General features: G+C 37.6%; 2 protein-coding genes across 2 annotated transcripts; one reads left to right on the top strand and one right to left on the bottom strand.

Annotated features, from left to right (window-relative positions):
• Nucleotides 1-9451, top strand: LOC139716763 (26S proteasome non-ATPase regulatory subunit 9-like). Its single transcript, XM_071628296.1, has 6 exons — nt 1-105; nt 1148-1250; nt 1887-2077; nt 7165-7266; nt 8098-8186; nt 9427-9451. The coding sequence occupies exons 1-6, from the start codon at nt 1-3 to the stop codon at nt 9449-9451; spliced, it is 615 nt and encodes a 204-aa protein (XP_071484397.1).
• Nucleotides 9452-14022: 4571 nt separating this feature from the next.
• On the bottom strand, nt 14023-20471 carry LOC139716761 (BOS complex subunit TMEM147-like). Its single transcript, XM_071628295.1, has 6 exons — nt 20346-20471; nt 19331-19400; nt 18856-18921; nt 15729-15950; nt 15067-15188; nt 14023-14257 (listed from the first exon to the last, which is right to left on the bottom strand). Exons 1-6 carry the CDS (start codon nt 20420-20422, stop codon nt 14122-14124), a joined length of 693 nt encoding a protein of 230 aa, XP_071484396.1. The 5' UTR covers nt 20423-20471; the 3' UTR covers nt 14023-14121.
• Nucleotides 20472-21095: the final 624 nt, after the last annotated feature.

Raw genomic sequence — 21095 nt, 5'->3', positions numbered from 1 at the left:
ATGGCAGCCTCCAGTGCGGATGCAAGACAGCGAGCCCAGGCTTTAGTAGCGAAGAAGGATGACATCGAACGGGAGATCAAAGCTCTGTTTGAAGTCTTAGAATCTGTGAGTTTAACATTGTGTCAATATCTTCATGATATTTGAGAGGAGTTCAGAAATTAAACCTTACACGACGGTTGCTTAAGTGCCTTAGTCCCGCACCTGATGTTCTGCGTTTGTAATTTATCCACGTCTAGCGTATGCGTGGCCGTCATTTCCAATGGCAATGCAAGCAATATTTACTACACTGTAATAAACAAGTGTTACGACAGTCAAAAGTAGGTGCCTAATGCTTATTTAGGGCGCTGTAATGTTGTGAATCGTAAATTCTCTGCACAGTTTAGTTGCTAATGTCTCCCCAAAAAGTGCAAGTCATTTCTTGACATTTTCAACTGTCAATAAATATTGGCCGTTAGGTGTCATTATTGCTACAGTGTATGATTGCATTGGTTCATGAGTACAAGTCACTTGAACATGAATGATGCTTGCCTTGAATGAGGATAGTTCTGTTACTTTTGGGAGGTGTCATATGGCAAGTATTCTTTTAAAGATTTTGATGTGACCAGCCCGAATGTGCAGCATGTCCGCGGGCTGCAGATGTAAGAATTTGGTGTCTTGTATCTTGGATCTTGGATGAGTAGATGTAGACCTCCCAAAAAACATCTCCTGTGGAGTTTTAACTGGAGGTATGTGCATCTGACTCTTACACTCCCCTACTACTTGACAGCCACAGGTGTAGTTTGAGTTCAGTTGTTGGCTACTAGTGGTGCATAATGGTGGGTTTTATTTTTTTATGTGTATTATTGTTTTGCCTGTGTCCTTCAAATGCTGAACTTTGTTTTGGCAAAGATTTTTTATAACGATCTATAATACAGTACAAAGAAATATCACAATCTGGCAATAAATATTTTTTTGCAGCACTTGCTGATAATTATGATAGATAATTTACAAAAACAAATTAGTAAAGATCTTAAGTTGTAGTCTATCTGTGATGATGATGTGGCAGGGAAATGTTCTCCCGAATGATGCCGATGACATGATGAAAAGCATAAAGATAAAACGACATTGAATTGAATGCTCTTTTACCCTCTTCATTCCATTTCTACAGCAAGGTGGTGTGGGTATGACTGGTCCATTGATCGACAGTGAGGGATACCCTCGCAGTGACATTGATGTCTACTCAGTCCGGACAGCTAGACATGACATAATATGTGAGCGTGTGTTCATTTTCTTTCCTTTATAAATCCTCCTCATTGTTACAAACATTTTTGTTGTTTTGATTTGTTTTGTTTTTTGTATTATTATGTGTGATAATGATATTTGTATATGATAAAATTTACTCATGGGAATTATTTCTACATATTCCACCAGCAAAAAAAGTAACAATAAAAAAAATGAAAATAGTTATAAATTAAATTTTAAAATAGAGTTTACGAATAAATTAAAAAAGACAAGAACACCCAATTGCGTGGAGACTTCTGTTGTCCATTTCATTGCAGAAGTTTGGATAACCAGATAGGAAGTATGTACATACTTTAAAGTCATGCTGGATCTCTAAGATCTTGTGTTATTATTTTTATCTGGACTTAAAGGTGGGGATTTGGCAAGAACAATGCCTGTACAGATTTCATTTGTTGGTCATGTAAGTATCATTGATACAAAAATCAGACTTTGATGAATATACTAGAAGTTTCCTTCATCTAGAACAGCTATTTCCCTACAAAATTAGGTTTTTCAGACTTTGTTAGGAAAATAGGTATATTCATTGATGTAAAGGTAATTTGTCAATCAGCAGCAAAATCAGGTTTGTGAAATATGCATGCACTTATGATATGACTTCCCCTCAGGCTTACAGAACGACCACAAGGCGTTGATGAAGGAAATTGAGGAGGCACTGCACACTCTACACAGCATTGAGAGACAGCAGCGTGAGGCAGGAACTTACAATCCTGTCACAAACGGGTCCAGCAATGGTGCGGCTCTCATTCCGTTCGCCAAGGTGGACCTTGTTTCACCAGGGTCTCCCGCTGAGAAGGCAGTAAGTTTGTGGTGCTATATCCATACTTGTGTATCAAGCCAAACCTTAGAAAAAGAGCATCACACAATGCATGTTTTGTACTGAAAAAAAAAAACAACAAAAGTATGGAGGGGAGGAGAGTACTGTTGCTTTTACAGAGTGAAACTACTGTTGTTTAGGGGATTGGTTTTGGTGATATAATAAGACTCAATAGGCCTACCCCTAATATGTGCCCCAGCATGATATCATGATAAGGTTGCGGTCATTAAAGTGGAGAAAACTGGAAAATACTGCCAGTTGGCAGGAAAATAAAAAAAATGGGGTAGGATGTAAATGGTGTATAGGGTTCTCAACAAAGCAAAAATTGCCATGATTACATGCTTCTTAAAAATCACAATTTGTAGTACAAATGCATGGGAATTGTGAGAGTAGGAATTACAGTAGTTGAAATATAAAACTTTCAATGTGAACAATAATTTCACACATCCGTTATTGTGAATCTTTCTTTTGAATAGCTTTAGGGTAAAGAGTTGCAACTTTGTTACACATTGTTGTAACTGATCATATTTTTTTGTTTGTATTTTTTATACATGTTTTGCAATGCATTATCACAATCATTGCATATTATTAAAGTTACAGACTTAAAGGGGATGGCTAGTAACCGATCAGTGGGAATCAGTGGGAATGCTGAGGGATGATTGTTCCAATCCTTGTGGGATTCATTTAAGAGTACATTATATATCTACTGTTCTGTGAAAATTATTTGCTTCAGAACGGTCTCATATTCAAGTAATGTGCAGATTAATGCCCCGTCACTGACCAGGGACGCTTACCTGGTGTCACATGGGCGGACTCAAATAATACTCCATCACACTCGTGCCATTCACTTTAATGTACAATTTAATATAAGCATTTGTGGAATATTTACAGGACTGAAATCAAGGAGTTGTGACCAACATAAAATGCAAAATCAAAATTCTGAGTGAGATAAATTAAATTACAATACTCTTATATTCGACAACCATGTGAGCGGGGCCCTGTCTTGGTCCGCTTCCACCTGTAATTTTGGCTTGACACTTGATCAGAATAATTATACCAGCTTCACTATCAATTCGTTATCCCTGACAATACACTATCTGCTATCAAGCGCAACACTATTTGGCTCACACCACCGTAGTGCTGATCCTGAGATGACCAGCCTGCACGCACGACGGTTTACCGCGGTTATAACACTTGTCTTCAATTACACTGCTTCCGTTTACCTCCGGGTTCTGTGCTAACCCGCAATTATCATGAAGTGTATAACTACCAATATTCGAATTATGTGCACATTATTTTCATCTTTTCACCAATTTAACCTGACCTTCATCTCTCTACTTCAGCGACACTTCCACGTCATAACCAATCATATCTACAGGGTGTCATGCACCCGCCAGGTTCATCACTCACCTGCGTTGTCCACAGAGTCACATTAATTGTCAAACTGTTCGCTTCCAGAACATGAACTGATTCGTGGGTGGAGCGTCCTTATATGCGAGGTTGCTGTTCCAGCTCCAAAGTGTCGCGAGGGACCCGCGTTCCGTATTCGCTGGCGTCCAAAGTTCTCCCTAGCGAGGGGCGGGCACAGTCGCTCTGCTGCGAATGCGTCGGCCTGGGAGTAGATTCGACCTCGGCCTCGGCGCCATCTACAAAATTATTTAAATGCAACATATACCAATGGGGTGTGTTCTAACCACACACACACAAAGATTATCAGCTTAAAATCCTGACATCACAGTGAAAATTTTAGAACTGCATTATTATCCAATTAACATACAAAATTCACATAATGAAATGTTTCAAACATTGGAAATATAACAGTGCATAGCTTATCAAACATCACCGCATCGTTTTTCAAAAACTGTACACCATTATAATATACTTTATCGCTTATTCACGGGGTTCTCCGGGGCTATATGTGGTGCCCCTGAAACACATTCACATCCTTATACACGACAAAGCAGAAATCAAATCGCAATTTAACTTACCAATGACCGGTGTAATATAACCAAAATGCCTCTTCTTCTTGGCTACTGGAAGGCTGCAAAGACTGTTGGAATACGCCTTCTGGCAGCAAACAAAATCTGAACTCAAATCAGCCGGTATACAGGCTGACGGTAAGGTGGACGGACGGCTCCTGGCCGCAAACGAAATTGGGCTTAGACACAAAATTATCTTGCCAACTGGCGCCTGAGTGTGGCAGGTTGGTTTTCTGCCATCACGGAGCTAACTCAATGTTCTCTCGGTGAAATCAAAATGGTGTCTGCCACGAAAAGATCCAACTCTACTGTTAAATTGCTACTCGACTACGACACTCCTTTTCGAGGCATTTGGAATATTTGATACAACTAAAAGGACTTGAACAAAAACACCTCTACAGCACTCTCCCGGAACTGGAGCTACACATGTATTTCCTGTCTTCTCTTTCTACATTAATTGACATGCAAAAATAAATGAACTCCTCTCGGTCATCGATGGCGCGACTTGTAAAACATTTACACCTGTCCTAGCACTTTCTCTCTCTCACTCTCGCTTTCTCTCTCGCTCACTCACTCGCACTTTTTGTCTCGTTATCCCTACACGTAAACATGTTTGTATAGTTGAATGACCGATAGGTGTTGTACATGAAACAACCTGGAAATGCATTTTCAATGTGACACCTGGAAACATTAAACTGCACATTACTTGAATATGAGACCATTCTGAAGCAAATAATTTTCACACAAGAATAGATATATAATGTACTCTTAAATGAATCCCACAAGGATCGGAACAATCATCCCTCAGCATTCCCACTGATTCCCACTGATCAGTTACTAACCATCCCCTTTAATGATGGTAAAGCTTCCATGTACTGTGATTGATGCTTCTGTGCTTAACCCAGGTTGATGTCAGTGCAAGAGAAAAGCTTTTACTTGGTAATCAGAAGATACAATATGATATCTGCCACCTGTCCATCATTAGGTGATACGCTATCAGCGTATCACCTATTGTGATTGTCAAAATCTCTCTTTATTTCTTTTTATTCTTCTTTCTTTCTGGACAATTTTGTGTCATCAATATCTCAAGAATGACATTACGGAATAACATGACATTTTCAGGGAACATGTCTCATGACAAAATCTAGCCACAATAAGGTTTTCATGACAGTAACATATCTATGACGTCATCTAGGCGCCATTTTGTGATTTTCGGACCATGTTACATGATCGATCATAACTTCATATCTAAAGGTCATGTCTGTATCATTTTCGGCGGACATTAAGTTCAGGTCACGCTCTATCATACATTTTAATGCTAATTACCTAAGACATTATTACGCGCGCGTACGCGCGCGTCAAACTTTTAAAAGGCTCAAAACAACTTACCAATGGGAAATCTCGAAGTTTCAGACAATTTTAAGCGTTTCGCGCGTTCGCGTCCGTCCGCACATTTTCGCGCGTAGTGCGCGTAAGCAAACTGAAAATGCACATTTTTTGACAGATTTGGATTCCTGATACATTAAGTAACAATATCCATTGATTTCCGATCAATTTTGACCTATAACAAAGGAATGCGTTGGCGTCAAAGTTGAAATTTCGTGTGCGCGTCTTTGTGCAAATATAGCGAAAAACATGTCTTTGTTTATTTCGCCATAGCTCTTTAAAACGTCTGGTTACCCTATGTTTTTATTGCATATTACAAAAACATATGAATTGGAAATAACGTTTCAAGTATTAATATTTCCATAATTACATTATGACGTCATCATATCATCATCTGAAATCAAAAAAGTGGAATTAATTTTTTTGAGGTACTGTTTCTGACATTCATTTGCTCGTATCTCTGTTGTTTAAGCTCAATATTATCCCAAATTCAGATATGTTGTACTTTGAACATTTGCCTTTCAGGTCCATGTCATGGTTTTGAAATTTAATGACGTCATCATACTTTAAATTGTGATTAAAGGTAAAGACGCAAAATCGGACAAGTTTACGTGTTATGTCTATGGGAGGGGATCTTTTTTAAAACCATGCATTGACTTGACAACGTTTAAGCACCTTTATCTCAGCTGATTCTGCTTCATTTCCTCTGAAACTTAAGTATGTTGTAGCTGAGACAATAAGCTTCAGTAATCATGCATTTTATTTTTTGAAATCTCATCATCAGGTTGACAATTTTGCAGTTTAAAACTGAAAATGAGAATGGAATGTGGACAAAACGATTCCCGATTCAGCTTTCACATACATAAGTTTACGTTCCTCATATTTTCTCGCCGAGACGTATGGCCGAGTGGTTAAAGGCGACGTCTCAGAGACGTGAAGTTGCGGGTTCGAACCCCACAAGATCACGAAACAAAATACTTAGCTATTTTACTTTTTTTTCAATTTTGTATCACATATTCGTCCATGTAGAAATCACGTTCGTATATAAACGCACCTATACACACACACAGACACACAGACACACACCATATCCCTCTTTTTTGTGTTGGAGACCACATTGCTTCGACTGCTGGAAAATTTTGCAGGCTGACTTTGTCAAACCGATCATAGTATGTAATGACGACGACGGAGGTGTTGTACTTTGAACAATTGTCGTTCAAGACCATGTCATTGTTTTGTACTTTGATGACGTCATCACATTGAAAATTGTGATTAAAGGCAAGGTATCAAAACCAGCCGATTATAGGCTTTATGTCTACGGCGCGTATTTTTCCCAAGTTGCCAGAAATGGCATAGCGACATCAGTCGTTACAAGGCCGCATTTCTGTCTAGCAATGCAATACATGTTCACGCGGCCACGATTGTTGAGTGGGCATTGACTTTTCCCCCTGTAATATCTATACATTTCTTTTTTCCCTTACCATTTCCGGGGATGTCCCGTGGCCGAGTGGTTAGAGAAACGGTTTTGCATGCACGCTCAATATAACTTCAAGGTGCCTATATCACATTCTTTTCTTTGTCGATCACAGATGACCGACACCTGATGACCACAAGCGTATCACCTAACTCGTCAGCGTGACGAGTTTCATATCTCGTTTGATTTACTTTTCGTCTTTTGTCTTCCTGTGTATTCTTGCCCATCAGGGTCTGGCAGTGGGTGACAGACTGGTAGAATTTGGATCAGTCACATCCGCAAACTTTAAGAGCATTCGGGATATTGCTCCAGTGGTCCAACACAGTCAAGGGGTAAGTCTGATGAGAAAGAATTTATAATTACAGAGCAAAGATCTGTAGCTCACTGATTTGACACAAAGGTGATGTCAACTTCCAACCCCTCCTCTTCCCCTTATTCATATCTTTAAAGAATGTTCATCTTATCATCAAATCCGGTTCACACAGAAGACATTTTGTTTTTCTCTCTCTCTCAATAGAGTCGTACTGATTCCATACAATGTATGATGAGATGTATAAGCCAGCATCAGCCATTATGATCAAAATGTTCCCTTCTTCACAGTCTATGGTATACATTTACATGTATGTATGAATGTGATCATTTTACAACTAGTCTTTGCCCACAGATAAGGCAAACCTTTCTTAATTTTAACCCGTTGAGAACGAGTCCCGAGTATACTTGGACAGGTGTCATTGGGAAGTGCATGTTGTAGCCAAATCAAACCGTCTTCAATGGGTTAAAGGTATGTCAACATGCAAGGCATGAATGAATTTTGGCGTTTGTATTTCTGTCTCATTTTATGCTTCAAATTCTAAGCAGAATACATGTATATCTGTGAGAAACTTGCTAGTAGTTACATGTAGCTATGATGGCTACCAACTCAAATATGGATGTGTGGGACTTTTACCTACAAGTACATTGCATGTTCATTATTACATTTACAGACATCCCTATCTGTATGAGATTGTCAAATTTCTCAACTTTATAAAGACTTTTTTTTTTCATAAACAAGATTTCTTTGGAAATATTTGATATTCATTGTCTGCTTTCATGCCACTGTAAAATAAAGGCATTTTCTTGTGCTTTTCCAAAATTATGCTTGGACTTTTAATCTATACCCTCAGAGATCAGTGCGAGTGGTGGTCACGAGGAATGGTGATAAGGTTACCCTCTCCCTGACTCCACAGACATGGAATGGAAGGGGCCTCCTCGGGTGAGTTAAAAGTTTCTATTCTGTGTTTTCTTTTTCATCATACTTAAATGTATAATGGAATCTGTTATTATTATAATTATTAAATATTATCATAATATTATGAAAAATCCAGGATCCATTCATTGCTACAAGGTGATATTTCACAGCATCTGTAATACTTTGTGCCTGAATTTCAAGGTTGTGAGTCACACATTGCCAATGCATGGCCGGCACAGCCGTGGGGGCCATGGGGGCTCGGGTCCCCACACTTTTTGTGCACCATACAAAGGAATACATTGAAGGTATAATCACTTTGGGCCCCCACACTTTTTTTAACCCGGAAGTACGTAAGTGGCACTAAAATAGAAATAGGGAGGTTATGGTTTTTCTCTGAAGACCTTTTTTTTTTTTTTTTTTGCTTGTCAACTGAAGAAACCCAGAAGTGGACGGGGAGAAGAGATGAGCCTTTTTTTTTTCTTTTTTTGCTTGTTAGCTCATGAAACCCGGAAGTGGGCCCCCCACTTTTGAAAACACTGCACCGGCCCTGCAATGTACAAGCAGACTTCTGTGACTGTTAATGTCTTTGATACGGCTGTTTCTATTTAAGTTGTCAATGGTTATCAAATTCGTAGTTGGCCCATTCTTTCAGCCAGAGTGACCCAGTAGAATATAATGTAGTCTACAGATTTGACATCAGCATTTCTCGTTTCTTTAAGGTGAGGGGTGCTGGTCTACAAACGATGGAGAAGAAGAAAATTGTATATAATATGAAGACATGGTGTCAGTGATGTTAATTATTTAAATAATGGTAGAAATGATGGGAGTCATTGCAGTTATAATTCAATTTTCTTTTCTTTTCTTTTCTTTTCTTTTCTTTTCTTTTTCTGTCTGTCTATCTCTCTCTCTCTCTCTCTCTCTCTCTCTCTCTCTGGTTCAGAAGACATTGATGGAGCTGGGTTGGTAATACTCAGGACAATCTAAAATTGAGCTGTGACTGAGTCAGTGATTGAAATTCATGCTGTTAATGCAATATGTAGTAGAAAAGGAGTCTGAACTGCTGTCTGATGTAACAAATGAGCACAACAATAAAAAAATAAATAAAAAAAACCAAGGAAAGGAAGACAAGAAGTAAAAAGTTCAGTCCCAAGATGTCTTTCATCCATTATACCTTGGTATTTTCCAGAATCCTGCAGAATCATTTTACATTGACATTCGTATCATTAATTTGCTTACTTCTCTCTCTCTCTCCTTCCCCATACAGCTGCAACATCGTACCAATCAAGTAGCAGACAGACCAGAGCACTCTGCCCTCCCCATATGGACTCACAAACAAGATAGTCACAATTTTTATCCTCCATGCATAATACTGACTATTTAAAACTCTGTGGATGACCATGCTAGATTTCATTCATTTTACGCCTCGGTCCAAAGGGATGTTGGAGGGGCATCTGTTTGTTCGTTCTACCAAGATCTCGTCATCACACTTCGAATGGAAACAGTTCATTGTTTCATGCCTCAGCTGCAAATCTTTATCCTCCTGTTTTGTTGTCTGGCAAGACATAGGCATCATGTAATTTGTGTACATACTACTAGGACACCATATTATTCATAGATGCACAAAAGGCATCTGTACATGATATAATGGCCATGGTTTGAAGAAGAAAAAAAAAATCTTTAAAGAAGATTATTCATGTAATGAGCAGTCATGTTCGATTTGTATAGCAAAGCAGACAGGACTAGAGGATTGACTTTGAGGTCAGAAGATGGCAAGACTAGTAAAGCACAAAGTGCTAATTATGTACAGTAATTATGTGACCATGTTGAATGGGACATAATGTTTATAGGCTCCCAGATGAAATTTCATTTCAATGTCAAACAGTTAAAAAAAAAACGTGGAAGTGAAGTTAAGAAACAAATGATTTCCATGTAATTCCATGTATAGTTTATACTTGTTTGCTTGTCAAGTGTTTGTGTGTTGCTGAAATGCTATTAAGTCCAGATTAGTCCTGACATTTTTCTTTCAGCAAGAAATACTACATGTGTGTATCAGTCATGAATTTTATTTTTTTTTTTGTCTTCTGTCGATCAAAGTGTTTGACATGGAATAGAAGAATACAATTATTTTTGTTGTTTTTCCAATGAGGATAATCTTTACAAAATGTATTCCATGTTTATAGAGTCAGATATAGACAGAGAAGAAAAGGATGCATTTAAAGGGGAAGGCTTGTAACTGATCAGTGGGAATCAGTGGAAATGCTGGGAGATGACTGTTCCAATCCTTATGGGATTCATTCAAGAGTTCATTGTATATCTATTGTTGTGTGAAAATGATTTGCTTCAGAACGGTCTCATATTCAAGTAATGTGCAGATTAATGCTCCGTCACTGACCAGGGACGCTAACCTGGAAGCATTAAACTGCACATTACTTGAATATGAGACCGTTCTGAAGCAAGTCATTTTCACACAACAATAGATATACAATGAACTCTTGAATGAATCCCATAAGGATTGGAACAATCATCTCCCAGCATTTCCACTGATTCCCACTGATCAGTTACTAGCCTCCCCTTTAAAAAGCCTTCTTGGATTATTTGATGCTTTTTAATGTACTCATTGTACAGATTTCATGCATACATGTTTAGATTGATTTCAATTTTTGATGCATGATGTATTATTGTACCCCATATCATTGGAAAAGCTGTTAATAATGTGCATAAAGTGTACAGTATGCATCAGGAATGTAATACAGTTTAGCTGGTGTCTTTTTTTTTTTTTCTATGCTTGCAAGGTACCTACCGTTTTAGAGAAGGTAAAATTGGCAGCCCGGGCAATCTTGCTACAAGAGGGGTTCCCAGTACATGTATTCGACTGCCTGAGATTTTGTTGAGAGAAGTTAGAAACAGATTTCATTCTCTGAAACTGCAGTGATCATATGTTTTGTGTGTGTGTGTGTGTGTGTGTGTGTGTGTGTGTGTGTGTGTGTGTGTGTGTGTGTGTGTGTGTGTGTGTGTGTGTGTGTGTGTGTGTGTGTGTGTTTATATGATGTTTGTATATGTGCATAATAGACATTGCATAAGTCAACCTTGCATACAATTTGTAAGTCAACACATGGCATTATGGTAATAAACCCGACAGAAATATGAAAATATTAAAGGAATTGCATAGTTTTGGCTGAGAGGGGAGTTCAGATTTTTTACAAGATGAGAAAATTTGTATATTAAATATAAAAGAGCATACAGTTCTAAGAGTTAAAGTAAAAAAAAAAAAAAAAGAAATTGAAATGGCCGACATATCCAGAAACAAAGAGGTCCCTATAAAAATGGGTCCCACCTTTTATTAGGACCACTTTGTTTTACTTTGTTGGTACCCCAGTCATTTCAATGCCAATGTTCATCAAATAAACTCTATTAAAGTCCTCTAAGATTGTACACTCTTATATATTTCATATACTATGTAAGTGGTTTTTGAATCCCAATCTAAACCAAAACTAAACCACCTCATGAGTTAGGGCTTAATTAGTGCCAACCAAGCCACATGTAAAACACAAGCGTCTCCCCAATTGCTTTGTGGAATCTCCATGACATTGATATTGCTATGTTGGCAACCATACAGAAGGCTGGGGTAATAAAGTGACAACCTTTTGCACTGTGCCTGTGTGTGAATGCGTACACATTTGTGTACGGTTCTCTCTCCTCTCTCTCTCTCTCTCTCTCTTTCTATCTCGCTATCTATCTACTGTATATGCCATATATTTTGCAAGTCTAAATTTTAACGAATTGGGAATTCCCGACGATTTCACAAGTGGTTAAATTCACGATCGTGGAGTCTGTACTGAACAGAGAAGTGTACATGCGTAAATCACATTCACACCGGGATCAGAGTCACTATTTTCATGTGTCTTTAATTTCAGGAGTAGATCCCGACTCGCGAAATTCGCGAAAATAAAAACCTCGCGTAATATTCGGCATATACAGTATCTGTAAATCTATCTACAACATTACCTAAAATTTCACCTTTCTACAGCTGTATCTATCTGGTCTGTACTAAGCCCTCATCAAACCTGCAAAAGTTTCAGTCTTGGTATAAAAATATGGACAAAATGTCCTGCGGAAGTTCCTCTATCATACAGTACACACACTCCACAAAATGTGTCTTTATCATGTTGTTCAGAGCTAGAATGTATCACAAAGACGTGTTTTATTCATATCATACACAGTGCCAAAGTACACTGTAAAAGTGTAACATACATATATTTGTATCACTAAAATTCACATTCATAATCACACTTCTTATGTCTTTACACCTTGAGTCCTTGGTGTATTAGACTAATACTACATACACAATGAGAAACATAAACTACATGACACAATCTGACAATGCTACATATACATGTACCTACTACAGTGCACTCCCGTTATAACGAAATGCTCGGGACCGGCAGTTTTCTTTCGTCATAACGAAATTTCGTTATAACCGAACAAATACAATATATAACGAAAACAAGGAAACCACGTATATATATCATATTCTGTTTGCTGAATACTCATCATACACTTGAAAGCTATGTGAAATGTGATGGGATAACTGTAATAATAAACGCAAGTTCCCCTCAGAAACTGTGCGTGACACAAGGAGGGAACACACAGTGGTGTGAAGCCTTCATCATGCAGAGACGCTATGTATGCATGTTCCGTTACGTATTTTCGAAAGCAATTTGCATTTCGTTATAACGGAGCACATTTCTTTTGTTTTTCTTTGTCTGTGGCGCTTGGAAAAGACTTCGTTATAACGGAAATTTCGCTATAACCGTGTTCATTATAAGCAAATTTTGTGCCATAGACTTTAATGGTGATAATTTTGGGACCAGAAGATTTACTTCGTTATAATGAAATTTCGTTATAACCGTGTTCGTTGTAACGGGAGTGCACTGTATTGAAGGGAGGTCCACCATGTAGTTTTCAGGCCTTTGATATTTCAACGAAATGAGTTCCAGCTCTTTAGCTACCATGTGTAGCATCAGTGCATCTGTTTATTTTAAAAGCAAATCACTATCCTCCTAGTACAGTCAGGAAAATAAATAAAACACCACAAATTTCACTCATGATCAAGAAACTTGGGCACACTGAATGGATTTAACCTTTCAAAAGGGAAAGAAAAAAAATCCTGGTTGTTAGGATCTTCAGTTAGAAATTACCCAAGTATCCGTTAACATTTGCTGCCAGCAAGTACAACATTTAGCACATAATGGTTCCAAACAGTACGGCCCTTTGGAGCCATTTCTGCAACCGTAGCTCAGCAGCTTTATTGTATTAAAGCTGCCATCCAGCAACTAGAGCAACACAGCATGGGTAACAATTCTCCCCTGCTTCAGAGAAGAGACTCCTTCCTTATGGTTGGCAAGTGATATTTCTGTATGCAATGTTCACAAGACACTAGTCTCATTGCAAGGCTTTGAGTTTGTATACTCTGTAACTGAGAATTTGCAATATTGGGAGACTATCTGAAGGAGGCTTCTACCAATAATCACAATAAAAAAAAAGAAAACAAGACATCTGTCTCTAATATAAACACAAAATAAACAAGTACAGGAAATCATCCCAACTAAACTTGATATACTCAGACAAAATGGATTACTGGAAGGCCTGAAATAATGGGGACAAAGAGTCTACTATTTCTCACTCTATTAAAAAACAAACAAACAAACAAACAAACAAATCTGCACATTGACTGTCATTGAGATGACTATGACAGCTTTGGAAAAGTCATAAAATCATAGAACAACATGCAGATATTTAAACCACTATATGTTGCTCTCTCACTGGCACACTCGGCATCGACTCAAGTACAGTAGTAGCCATGTGCATCAAGCGCATCCATAGGTGTGGTAGTCCCACAGTCCGATCAATTCACTTTTGTGAAACCATGAATAGTACCATCCCTTCAATCCCATGTGTCTCATTTCGTGTAATGATTGGCAGTGCCCTGCAGTCCCACATAAAGCTGCAGGGCTACAAAACCGACTGCAGTTGTATATAGAGCCTTGGCAAGCAGTAGTGTCCATGAACCTAGACCAGCAGCATGGATCAGAATTCTGAAAAAGAGCAGAATAATCCAGAATTTGATGATGCAAATGTATTGTTAGAAGATCGTCTCTCATCTTCTGTATACTTTACACTTTCTCTGTCTTGACAAGGGATACATTACGTGTTTTTGTTGCAGGTATACACACATAACAAGTAACATTATTTTTCTTACTATTTAGTAGCTGACTACGTTAAAAAAACACACAAAACAAAACAAAACAGAAACACATGGATTCTGTCGACGAAATTTAATGTTTTGCTTTAACAGAGAAATCCTAACTTTGCAGAAAAAAGTTCTACAGTGTAACTGCTGAAATACTGACCAAAAACATCAATTTTTTTGTCTGACTTCACTCCATTCACAAAAGTCATCACAAAATACTGATGGGGAAAATACAGTGCACTCCCATTTCAACAGAGTCCTCAGGACTGGTGGTTTTCCCTTGTTACATTGACTTTTTTTCCTTTTTTTTATAACCGAACAGTAAAATTTACACTAAACTCCCATTACAACGATCAAGGCTATAATGACATAGAAATTCAGTTTGCAACATTACCCACTCATTGTTTTTTATTGTTTATTTTATCGGCTGTAACAAAATTTCAATATAAGGACAGAAACCTGCCGGTCCCGAGGACTTCATATAATGGGAGTCCACTGTACTCAGATATGATTTATGACAATTTCAGGACCTGAATTTTTGCTTTATTGAAACAAGAATTTTGTTATAATCAATTTACAATGTGCTGGCTTACCCTATTAGCCTATGACTGCTTTAACATACAAAACAATGCAGAATTCAAGTTTTATACTTACTCAACAACAAGGGGCTTGTAGCAACTGAGGCCAAGAAGTGTCATAACGATCGGCTGGACAGATTTATTGAGATCGTGACGGCTCCATAGCCACACTAGCGCTGCTGTAGAAATGTGCTGAACCTGCAGCCAAGTGGACGAGGCAAAATATAATAACCTGTTCCATTTGTGACTCTACATTACATGGCTGATTTTCCTGCAGGCATGAAATATGATTTTCCAATTGACAACTAAGGTAATTTTCAAAATTTGTGTATTTTCCTTTACAGAGTTACTCTTTATTCTTGTTAATCTGAAATTCTGAAGCATAAAGATAAGTACAAAAAAATCTGTGTTTTTTTTTTTTAATCTGTTTTGTTTTATTTTGTTTTTTGGTGTGTTTTTTTTTGTGTGTGTGTGTGTGTGTGTGTGTTTTGGTGTAGCTTCTGTGGACCCTACCTATCCCCCCCCCCCCCCCCCCCCCCCCACGATAAGACATTGGTTTTCTAAACTTTTCTTCTTTCTCATTTGATACAAAGGACACTATTGCATACAGGCAAGGGAAAGAGAAAATGCATGTGTGGCGATACACACCATCATGACAGGTTTAATGGATTGCATTACTTATGTACTCATTTAGTGGATGCATAAAAATATGAAAGATGAGGGGCAGATTATACTCACAAGATTAACATTGGACTCCAGGCTGAGTTGAATGTACTTCCAGTCAAATTCTGTCCCTCTGGCCCCGACCCAGAGAGGCACGACCCGGGTCATGACAAGCTCTGCCGTGGCCCAGCCGACACCTGCAACCAGGAACTTCTGCTCCCCCTTTGCTGATACACTGTTCAGAATGAAGTAGAAGCCAACCAGGTCCCCTAGGTCGACAGTTGACTTCATGAACTCCTGTGTCGTGCCAAGATAAAAGCAATCACTTTGGATTTTCAATCACTATTTGTTACTCTTTTTGTTTTTATAAAAGAAAAGCATGCAAAACCTCATAATTAATGCTTGTTGTTGTTTGCTTGGATCTTTTCTCTCTTTTTTTTTGTCTTCTTTTCATCTTTTCCTTTTTTGTTTTAATAGTTTGTGTTGCATTTCAAAGTAATGATATTACAGCATTGGCATGCAGGACTTTGTTATTCACAGTGCTTTTGGAAAATTTGGATGCTAAAAACATGCATGTTTCTACTGCCACACAGTATTGTATTTCTGCAAAAATGTCATCAGTTGCAATTTGAAATTGAATTGCCATATCTCTGTTTGGTACCCAAGATGGCTACTGTGTCATGTACATGTAACACATTCACTGAAGTGCAGTCATTGTAACACGTACATGAACATAGGCCTACTAGTTTGGACACCCGGTCCTGTATATGGTGTTGATACCACAGAGTATTCAGAATTAAAAATAGATAAGAGACAATAGCAAATCACTTTTTTTGATATACTGTGTAACTACAATCTTTGTAAACCTATGACTCGGAGATGCATACAACCAATGTCATCTTTATGTTGCTCCTGCTGAGCTTTCACACAGTCATATAACATGTTTCATATCTATGCACACTAAAGGGCAAGTCCAAGATAAGGTCCCCTCAGAAGGCAAAATTTCATCTTTGCTCAATATTGACATGTTTGGTATCATTTTGAAGCTTGTGAGTTGAAGTTTTGATTTCCGTGGAGGAAAAAATGATATTATGTAAATTTATGCAAATATCAAGGGCTTCATTTGCATATATGTGAAACACAGCATTACGTAAGGGACATTTATAAAAAATCATATTAATTCAAAGGAAAGCAAATAATATTTGATTAATATGTGGACATAAGAAGTTCATCACATAGTTTAACTTGGTATGAAAATTTAGGGATTATGCAAATGATTATACAAATTAGCTTGTGTCCTATCATGAGATGTCCCATACATAACAAAATGAGGTCATTTTATTAGGTTTATTCTGAAATTGCTAAGGTTATTTTAATGCCCTTTTGGAAAGTTCTAATTTATTGTTTAGAGAAATTAAATACTAAAGAAAAAAAAAAAGTAAAAGAAATATTTTTTATTAGGCATTGAAATAATGTTACGTATGGGACAAATGCGTTACGTATGGGACATCCTCATACATATTGCATGTGAATGCATGTACATTGTAGCTAGCTGGGAAGGTCTCTCAGTACACAAATGGTCAATCATCCTGAAGAAAGCATCCCAACATTGAAGCTACTTTTTGAGTTATAGACACTTGAAACAATACATAAACTTGACTGAACAATTTTCAGACAGGGGGAGGGGAAAATGGCAAAATACACAATGAAAAATCAGCATTAAAGGGATGGTACAGTTTTTTGTAGAAATGGGGATTCAGTTTGCAACATTTAAAGAGATGATTGGAAACCAATTATATGAATTACTTAGGAGCATAAAATCCTTAAGACTAGAGGAATTCAAAGTTTATGTGATGGAGATCCAATTTGAAATGGTTGTGATATATGTAGAAAAAAAAATTAAATGTGAAATGATTTTTTTTTTAATTGCAAGTGATACACAAATTGTCCTTATTCAGTTTTCAGTAGTAGCCACAACAAAATTCATGGGTATACATACTGAGGTGTGACTCGAATCGATGATCTGACTGCTAGACAGACATCATATACAATGTATCTACTCGATCACTGGGGTTCCACGCAGCAGGTATTGCTTATTTATTAAACTTAATATTTCTTGTGTCAAGTTGTTTTTTTATTGAAACTAAATGGCAAACTGCCCTTCATCAATGGAAGTTAACACTTTAAACTACCAGGTATTCAATTTTTCAGTAGTAACTATCCTGATAAAAATAGGGCATACATATTCAGGTTGGTCATAAAAAATATAGAATATGATTGAATGTGATTATGATGGTAAATATCTGGGGAATATTGTTCCCTTGTCAATCTGGATCAGTATTTTAGTAATTTCAACTGATTCCGCCTCAATAATTATGCAAAAATTTGTTAATGGGTATTTTGCAAAATACCCTATGCTTCTCCACACACTTAACGAATGGGGGACAAAGGGCATGCATACCCAGGTTGGTCATAAAAATATAAAAATATGATTGAATATGATTATGATGGTGAATATTTGGGGAATATTGTTTCCTTGACAATCTGAATCAGTATTTGAGTAGTTTCAACTGATTCTACTTCAATGATTATGCAAAATACCCATAAACATGGTTCTTCACACACTAAATGAATGGGGGACAAACTGTCCCATACGTAACTGTCCCATACATAACACGTCATGTCTGTCTTTAATTAGAACCTGTAATTAGAGCTTTTTGCCTAATGACATGAAACTTGTACCTGTGATAATCTTGAGTGTTGTGACTTTCATCACAGTGAGTTACAAGTTGTAGAAGGATATACTTTCAGAGAGTTTTGAGGTTGAAAAAAATGTTCAAAAAAACAAAATTTTTCTGGTCCCATACGTAACGGCACATATTTTCTCTTCTAGAACGTAATTGTCAAGGTCATTTTTCTCAATTTTTTTTTTAAACAAGATTATACTTCTCCTAGATATCAATCACCATGATGAAGTTCAATATGATCAAAGGCCATAAACACTATTTTTCAGGTCATAAAAGTCTCTGAATGTCCCATACGTAACGTGCGTGTTATCTTGGACTTGCCCTAAAGACCTCTCAATACATACAAATATCCCATTCACATACTAACCGATGCCTACAAGTTCAACAATACATCTTGGTGCTTGTAAGTATGCAGATCAAATAACTTGTGTACTATTTTAAATTACCAAACTTACCCCCATAATGTCTAAATGGTTGGTTCCACCTTCTGATGTTGGAAAGAAAGTAGCTAAAATCATCATCTGCAAACAGAACATGAAAATAGATGATGGATATGAATGGTGTTAATACACAATATAAATTAAAAAGTCTTGATCTTTCCACAAAATTATCATTACCACAATTGCTTTGGGAATATACATACATTTTGTTCATGTGCATCTGGTAAAATCCAGCATGACTTGAAAGGGACAATAACTAATGTAATGCAAATTATTTGTAATATTGGGGAAGAATGAGCTGAAGAAGAACATGACATTTATGAACACATCACAAAATGATCTCAGTGAAACTTACACTGTACATGCCAACATGTATGTAAATTGTAGGCCTACATGTACACTGCTTGAAAATGTCCTTGTAGATGTCACTGAAATCAGCAATATCAATACACTGACATATTTTCATAAATTGCCATTGTACCATACCTACCTTACACAGCTGAGTGAAAAGATAAGCTGTTCCAGCCTGCACACATTTCCAAAAAGCACTGTATTCCGACCTGAAAATTAAAACAAAAACAAATATCGCAGACTTGTAACTTTGAATGTCTACATTTCTAATTTGTAGTTTCACTTAAATTTAATTAGTCGTATTAATTTTCCCCCTTTTTTTATACTTTGAGATTGACAGATTGAAGCCTGCTGTGAGGGAATGCTTAACCACTGCACTGTCGTCTTCTTCTTCTTCCGATAAGTAGATATCTAGGCCTAGACTCTACCTCACTCTCAAGTCAAAAGAGTATCGTCGTAAAGGTTACTGTCCTGGGACCTTGACCTTGTAAGTTGTGTATGTGGACATTACATGTTGTGGAAGAAGATACGGCCAACAAGGGGCTGCACTAAGCTAATCAAACTGTGTCTTCATACCCCGTGTATATCAATGTGCACTGTAGCAGAGACTCTAACTCTCCCGTTTTCGACGGGAGATCTCCCACCGAAAACCCATTTTCGCAAAATCTCCCGTTCTCCCGCTTGAGATTTAATTTCTCCCGCCCTGACTCTTTGTCTCCCGTTGGACAGGATTTCTTACTTATTTCTATCGTATGTTGAAAGAAATAAGCCTTAGATAGCACCAGAGAGCATCTAGAACCCTATAGGAACTTCGCACTTCGCACACATCAAGTTGGAGTCTCCCGTTTGCTAGGGGTTTCAGGCGGGAGAATCTCCAGATCAGAAGATGCTTTGGGTTGGAGTCTCTGCTGTAGTTGTACATTACAATAACAGAGGCAGGCGATAGCTTGGAAAGCGGTTAACCAACGCGAACGACGGATCTTCCGAGCATCAAATACAATGTCAATGTACTACTAGGCATTCTACAAGAATCATTAGAAGACACAAAAATAAATATGAGGGACTAGGAAGTGGCTTGCTGGTTATCTTAGGCAGTCACAGAGAGCATAAACTTGAGCTCAATACAAATAAGACAAAACTGAAGAAATACTTACAGCCCGGAACATTTGTAGACTATGAAGTATGGAATATAGGCAAGAGCCACGCAATTTCCGAAATGAAAAAGAGTCATGATGAGAGAATTTTAACACGGCTGTTCTCTCTGCCCACACACCTTTGACACATGCAAAAGATCAGAATAAGATGCCATTCGCTCAAACACAGAGGGCGTCCTTTCATCCAGCAAGTTGATAATATTCTGACAGAACTCCGACTACAAAGCCAAAAATGATGAATGTCGCTTTTTTTTTTTTTTTATGTGCAGTTTATTTTGAAAAAAAGAACTTTAAGCTTACCTCCCCGCATCGCCGGAGTTCACTGGAAATCGATGAGTTCGAAAGTAGATTTCTAAGGTTAGGGCCTACATGATTATCTTCAATAATATAGGTTTTCCCGTTCATTTTTCAAAGTTTTTCAGTTCAACCTTAACAGATCTGTAATTCAAAAACTTTTCGTCCCGATTGAGAGATCTGGAATATGTCAGTCAAAGTTTCAATTTCGTCTTTTATTGATTAATTTCGAACAAAGTCTCTTAAATTTTGTCATTTGTCACGCATTCTCGTCATTTGCAGTTACTATTCAAATTCGTCAATCACACTCGCTACACACATTCAGCAAAATCAATTTCACCCGGCCTTTCATAGTGCAATCATTTTCGTCAAATTTTCCTTCACTTGTGATTTCTTGGTTACCGGTATTTCATTTTTCCTGCGACCGTTCACTTTTTACACATTAAGAAGGAACAT

Source organism: Diadema antillarum, unplaced genomic scaffold, assembly GCF_040938485.1.
Source record: "Diadema antillarum isolate AM-2024a unplaced genomic scaffold, OU_Dant_1.0 scf00000069, whole genome shotgun sequence".
Classification (NCBI taxonomy): Eukaryota; Metazoa; Echinodermata; class Echinoidea; order Diadematoida; family Diadematidae; genus Diadema; species Diadema antillarum.
This window is presented reverse-complemented; position numbering and strand designations above follow the sequence as displayed.